Source organism: Squalius cephalus (assembly GCF_949319135.1).
Source record: "Squalius cephalus genome assembly, chromosome: 23".
NCBI classification, from domain to species: Eukaryota; Metazoa; Chordata; class Actinopteri; order Cypriniformes; family Leuciscidae; genus Squalius; species Squalius cephalus.
Window position 1 is genome coordinate 31,955,755 of NC_137144.1, and position 7,500 is coordinate 31,963,254.

The window sequence follows — 7,500 nt, forward strand, 5'->3', positions numbered from 1 at the left end:
CACACTCTGAGACGAGACGAGACTCACACACACTCCAAGACGAGACGAGACTCACACACACTCCAAGACGAGACTCACACACACTCCGAGACGAGACAAGACTCACACACACTCTGAGACGAGACGAAATGAGACTCACACACACTCCGAGACAAGACGAGACAAGACTCACACACACTCTGAGACGAGACGAGACGAGACTCACACACACTCTGAGACGAGACGAGACTCACACACACTCCAAGACGAGACGAGACTCACACACACTCCAAGACGAGACGAGACTCACACACACTCCAAGACGAGACGAGACTCACACACACTCCGAGACGAGACAAGACTCACACACACTCTGAGACGAGACGAAATGAGACTCACACACACTCCGAGACGAGACGAGACTCACACTCTGAGGCGAGACGAGAAACACACACACTCCGAGACGAGACGAGATGAGACGAGACTCACACACACTCCGAGACGAGACTCACACACACTCCAAGACGAGACGAGACTCACACACACTCCGAGACGAGACGAGACTCACACACACTCCGAGACGAGACAAGACTCACACACACTCTGAGACGAGACGAAATGAGACTCACACACACTCCGAGACGAGACGAGACTCACACTCTGAGACGAGACGAGAAACACACACACTCTGAGACGAGACTCACACACACTCCGAGACGAGACAAGACTCACACACACTCTGAGACGAGACGAAATGAGACTCACACACACTCCGAGACGAGACGAGACTCACACTCTGAGACGAGACGAGAAACACACACACTCCGAGACGAGACGAGATGAGACGAGAAACACACACACTCCGAGACGAGACGAGATGAGACGAGACTCACACACACTCCGAGACAAGACGAGAAACACACACACTCTGAGACGAGACGAGACGAGACGAGAAACACTCTTTTATGATGGATAGATGCACTTTTGTATCAAATGTGCTGTATAAATAAACGTGCCTTGCCTTGTTCTGATCGCCACAGCTTCTCGTGGACCAGGAACGGGACGCATTTCGACATCGATAAAGATCCCAAAGTCACGATGAAGCCTCATTCAGGAACGCTGGTGATCGACATCAGCGGAGGAGAGAAGGCCGACGCCTACGAGGGCGTGTATCAGTGCACCGCCCACAACCAGCTTGGCTCCGCCCTCTCCAACCACATCATCATCCGCCAGTCCAGTACGTCAGCTCCACCAATCAGATCACTCGCTGCTTTCTCATCTCATCTCTCACGCAGCCTCGTTTAACCCTCTCACTCTCGTTGTTTTGTGTGTCGTAAGACATTTTCAGCGTCATCAGAGATCTGATACTCGGAGGTAAATGGTAATGTTTGGCTGTAATGCATGTGGCGGCCCAATCCTGCTGACTGACCTCATAGTGACCTCATCAGTGTCTAGATCTCTTTCCTGCATCACGTTTCACATGTCCGTCACGCTCACGCTCGTGTTGAGTCATGTGATCACGGCTGCTTCCTCTTCCTGTAGGATCTCCTCTGTGGTCTAAAGAGAGGTTCAGTCCAATCGTTGCGCAGGAGGGGCAGTCGTTAATCCTGCACTGCCGCCCGCCCGCCGGCCTCCCGCCACCCATCGTGTTCTGGATGGACAACAGTAAGTGTCCTCGTTAAATCTGTTTTCTGGACACATGTTAACTATGAACAATTCATTTTTTTATGTTTTGAGCTCATCATGTTTAATCAAATGGATCTTCTCCGATCATTTAGTGTGACTAAACTCCGCCCCTTCAAGCTCATGCTCATCTGCATACAGAGCCACGCCCACATCCCAACATCCAATCAACAAACAATGCACAGAATCAAGGCTAGGGCGGGGCAACCTGTCACTCACATGAGATCCACCAATAGCAAACCACAACCATCCGATCGATTCCCCACTGACAAAAAACTGTTCCCCTGCAAGCTCACGCTCATTTGCATAGAGCCACGCCTACATCCCAATATCCAATTAACATCTGATACACAGAATCAAGGCAGAGGCGGGGTAACCTGTCACTCACATGAGATCCACCAATAGAAAACCACCACCATCCAATCAATTCATCATGGACAAAAAACTCCGCCCCTGCAAGCTTACTCTCATTTGCATATAGCCACGCCTACATCCCATCATCCAATTAACAAACGATGCACAGAATCAAGGTGAGGGCGGGGCAACCTGTCACTCACATGGCATCAGCCAATAGCAAACCACAACCATCCAATCAATTCCCCATGGACACAATCAAGCCCCGCCCACATTTGTTCTTGTTCCAGAAGCGTTTCACTCGGATATTCAACACTATAGAGAAGAAAAGACGAGCGCAGCTTCCCTTTCTCTCCGACTCTAACCGTGTGTGTGTGTGTGTGTGTGTGTGTGTGTGTGTGTGTGTGCAGATTTCCAGCGTCTGCCGCAGAGCCGGCGAGTGTCTCAGGGTCTGAACGGAGACCTGTACTTCTCCAACGTCCTGATGGAGGACTCCAGGAACAACTACATCTGCTACGCCCGGTTCCCCCACACGCAGACCATCCAGCAGAAGCAGCCCATCACCGTCCACGTCATCGACCGTGAGTCGCAGATCTGTGGGACGACGCTTCCCCTAGTCATGTGCCTCTGAATGAGCACTATTGTAGTTTTGGGTTGGTTTGAGCGTCAATAAAACCCCCGAACATCCATTCATCACTTTAATGCACGTCTGCTCTCTGAGCGAAACAAAGAGCTCTTGAGTCGCAAATGCCATCGGCCGCAGCTGTGAGAATCTCGCATCATATTCCTGCGGTTGCTTTGCATGTGTTTGATTTGTTTTGTTGTTTTGTTGTGTTTCAGTGGATTCACTCAATGACACAATGGCAGATTATTTCAATGACACTGATTTGTTTAGTGGTGAGTGACGGCGCCCCCTAGTGACTCTGGTCTAACCCACACCCAGTGACCTCTAACCTCCGCTGTACTCCCTCATTCCGGAGCGTCTTTCATTAAAGCCCTGTTTATTGACTAACAGATCTCAGATGTCTTCTGCTTTAGACACAATGATCCTGTCGTTCCTCATCATCTCTTTCTGAACTCTCTTCATCTTCCTGATTGTCTGTTGATATTAGGGTTGGGTATCGTTTGAATTTGAATGATTCCGATTCCGATTTTGTTTATCGACTCCAATTCTTATCGATTCCTAATTTCGATTCCAATAAGGTAAAACATTTTGTTAATTTTTTATAACAAGTATCCGATTCCTGACCTCAAGCATTCAATTCCAGAATTGGAATCGATTTTCAATTCCCAACCCTAGTTGACATGAGTTATGGTTATGAAGCAGGATCTCACTGAGAGCGTTTTCTTCCAGATAAGCCGGTGGACGAGCGAGCGCCGGTGTTCCTGGTTCCCAGTGGCTCGCTCAGCTCTCAGATGGTCCTGCGAGGAGAGGTTCTGGAGCTGGAGTGCATCGCAGACGGCCTGTGAGTGCAGATTCACCACAGCTCTACAGTAACTCTAGTGTGTGTGTTTGGGTCTGTGACGTTCTGATGTTCCCGCTCAGTCCCACTCCTGCGGTCTCCTGGACGAAGCTCAGCGGTGAGATCCCCGGTCGCAGAGCTTCACTGATGAACTTCAACAAGACTCTGCGGATCTCGGACGTGTCGGAGGCGGACGCCGGGGAGTATCGCTGCACTGCCAGGAACCGGCTCGGCTCAGTTCACCACACCTTCGGAGTCTCCGTTAAAGGTGAAAACAGCACAAACACACACGCTTGGAGCACTGTCCGGATGGAGCAATCCTGAGCCATTACTCACTCAAATTAAAGGGATAGTTCACCTAAAAATAAAAATTAGCCCATGATTTACTCACTTCAAATCATCCTAGGTGTCTATAACATTATTCTTTCAGATGAATACAATCGGAGTTATATTAAAAATGTCCTGGCTCTTCCAAGCTTTATAATGGCTGTGAATTGTTGTTTCGTTTCCAGAGGTGTAAAGTCCAGGTTCAGAAAGTAAAAGTCCTCCTCAGTATTTTGTTCCAATCACCTGGATTTGCTAATTCAGCCAGGAGATAGAACTAATTAGTGAAATCAGCTGGCTGAGTTCATGGGTGGAATAAACATATGGCAGGACTTTTACTCTTTGACCCCTGGATTTCTCACCTCTGTTCTTTTCTGAAGTCCATTAAAGTGCATCTATCCATCATAAAAGTACATCTGTCCATCATAAAAGTGCATCTGTCCATCATAAAAGTGCATCTATGCATCATAAAAGTGCATCTGTCCATCATAAAAGTGCATCTGTCCATCATAAAAGCGCATCTGTCCATCATAAAAGTGCATCAATCCATCATAAAAGTGCATCTATCCATCATAAAAGTGTATCTGTCCATCATAAGTGCATCTGTCCATCATAAAAGTGCATCTGTCCATCAAAAAAGTGCATCTATCATCATAAAAGTGCATCTATCCATCATAAAAGTGCATCTGTCCATCATAAAAGTGCATCTATCCATCATAAAAGTGCATCTCTCATCATAAAAGTGCATATATCCATCATAAAAGTGCATCTGTCCATCATAAAAGTGCATCTGTCCATCATAAAAGTGCATCTCTCATCATAAAAGTGCATATATCCATCATAAAAGTGCATCTGTCCATCATAAAAGTGCATCTGTCCATCATAAAAGTGCATCCATCCATCATAAAAGTGCATCTGTCCATCATAAAAGTGCATCTGTCCATCATAAAAGTGCATCTGTCCATCATAAAAGTGCATCTATCCATCATAAGTGCATGCTTGGGTCTGATGTTTGATTGGCTGCTGTGGAGTTTATCAGTAAATCAGATGTTGGTGTAAATGTTGAATGTTGTAGAAAGAGCACTAAACGCTGTTGTCTCCCGGCAGCGGCTCCGTACTGGATCAGCGCTCCCAGGAATCTGGTTCTGGCTCCGCTGGAGACGGGCGTCATCACGTGCCGGGCCCGAGGACACCCCAAACCCCACATCCACTGGTTCATGAACGGCCTGCCCATCGAGGGTCAGTTACTGTCCGTCCCAGCTGACCCCTGACCTCTGACCCCTGACCTCTGACTGACGTTGTGTTGTTGTTGCTGACAGACGCTCCTAAAGACCCGAGCCGGAAGGTGGAGGACGACAGCATCATCTTCTCCGAGGTCCAGACGGGCTCCAGCGCCGTTTACCAGTGTAACGCCTCCAATCAACACGGGTACTTACTGGCCAATGCCTTCGTCAACGTGCTGGGTGAGCCGACACACACACACACACACACACACACACACACACACACACTCACACACACACACACACACACACACACACACACACACACATACTGACGAGCCGACAACACACAGACACACACACACACACACACTCATACTGACGAGCCGACAACACACACACACACACACACACACTCATACTGACGAGCCGACAACACACACACACACACACACACACACACACACACTCATACTGACGAGCCGACAACACACACACACACACACACACACACACACACACACACACACACACACACACACACACACACTCGCACTCATACTGATGAGCTGACAACACACACACACACACACACACACATACTGATGAGCCGACAACACACAGACACACACACACACACACACTCATACTGACGAGCCGACAACACACACACACACACTCACACACTCATACTGACGAGCCGACAACACACACACACACACACACTCATACTGACGAGCCGACAACATCACACACACACACACACACACACACACATACATACTGACGAGCCGACAACACACACACACACACACACTGACGAGCCAACAACAACACACACACACACACACTGACGAGTCGACATCACACACACACACACACACACACACACACACACACACACACATACTGACGAGCCAACAACAACACACACACACTGACGAGCCAACAACAACACACACACACACACACACACACACTGACGAGCCGACAACACACACACACACACACACACACACACACACACACTCACACACACACACACACACACACACACACACACACACTCACACACACACACACACACACACACACACACACACACACACTCATACTGACGAGCCGACAACATCTCTCACACACACACACACACACACACACACACACACACACATACTGACGAGCCAACAACAACACACAAACACTGACGAGTCGACAACATAACACACACACACACACACACATGCTGACAAGCCGACAACACACACACATACTGACGAGCCAACTACAACAACACACACACACACACACACACACACACACACACACACACATACATACTTATGAGCCAACAACACACACACATACTGACGAGCCGACAACACACACACACACATACTGACGAGCCAACAACAACAACACACACACACACACACACACTGACGAGTCGACAACATCACACACACACACACACACACACACACACACATACTGACGAGTCGACAAACACACACACATACTGACGAGCCAACAACAACACACACACACACACACACACACACACACTGACGAGTCGATAACATCACACACACACACACACACACACATACTGACGAGCCGACAACACACAAACATACTGACGAGCCAACAACAACACACACACACACACACACACACACACACACTGACGAGCCAACAACAACATACACACACACACACACACACACACACACACTGACGAGCCAACAACAACACACACACACACACACACACACACACACACACACACACTAACGAGCAGACAACACACACACACACACACACACACACACACACACACACACTCACACACACACTCATACTGACGAGCCGGCAACATCACACACACACACACACACACACACACATACTGACGAGCCGACAACACACACACACACACTGACGAGCCAACAACAACACACACACACACACACACACACACACACACACACTGACGAGCCAACAACAACACACACACACACACACACACACACACTGACGAGCCAACAACAACACACACACACACACACACACACACACTGACGAGCCGACAACACACACACACACACACACACACACACACACACACACACACACTCACACACACACTCATACTGACGAGCCGGCAACATCACACACACACACACACACACACACATACTGACGAGCCGACAACACACACACACACACACACACATACTGACGAGCCAACAACAACACACACACACACTGACGAGTCGACAACATCACACATACACACACTCACACACACATACTGACAAGCCGACAACACACACACATACTGACGAGCAAACAACATACAAACACACACACTGACGAGCCGACAACACACACACACACTGTCGTGTGACGTGATGATCATGTGACCTGTGTGTGTTCCAGCGGAGCCGCCCAGAGTTCTGACGGCCCCTAAT

The 7,500-nt window shown here is 48.7% G+C and overlaps 1 protein-coding gene across 5 annotated transcripts in view; it reads left to right on the plus strand.

Annotated features, from left to right (window-relative positions):
* Positions 1-7,500, plus strand: part of nrcamb (neuronal cell adhesion molecule b) — a 76,685-nt gene that overhangs the window by 47,234 nt on the left and 21,951 nt on the right. For 3 of the 5 annotated variants that reach the window (XM_079859628.1, XM_079859627.1, XM_079859629.1), the window contains 9 exons: positions 1,020-1,216; positions 1,522-1,644; positions 2,427-2,597; positions 2,857-2,913; positions 3,371-3,482; positions 3,563-3,747; positions 4,911-5,042; positions 5,123-5,266; positions 7,469-7,500. The exon at positions 7,469-7,500 is cut by the window's right edge and continues 80 nt beyond it. In XM_079859628.1, the coding sequence (XP_079715754.1) occupies positions 1,020-1,216; positions 1,522-1,644; positions 2,427-2,597; positions 2,857-2,913; positions 3,371-3,482; positions 3,563-3,747; positions 4,911-5,042; positions 5,123-5,266; positions 7,469-7,500 (1,153 nt within the window). The remainder of the gene's footprint in view (positions 1-1,019; positions 1,217-1,521; positions 1,645-2,426; positions 2,598-2,856; positions 2,914-3,370; positions 3,483-3,562; positions 3,748-4,910; positions 5,043-5,122; positions 5,267-7,468) is intronic. The other 2 variants (XM_079859630.1, XM_079859631.1) reach the window with 1 other exon arrangement.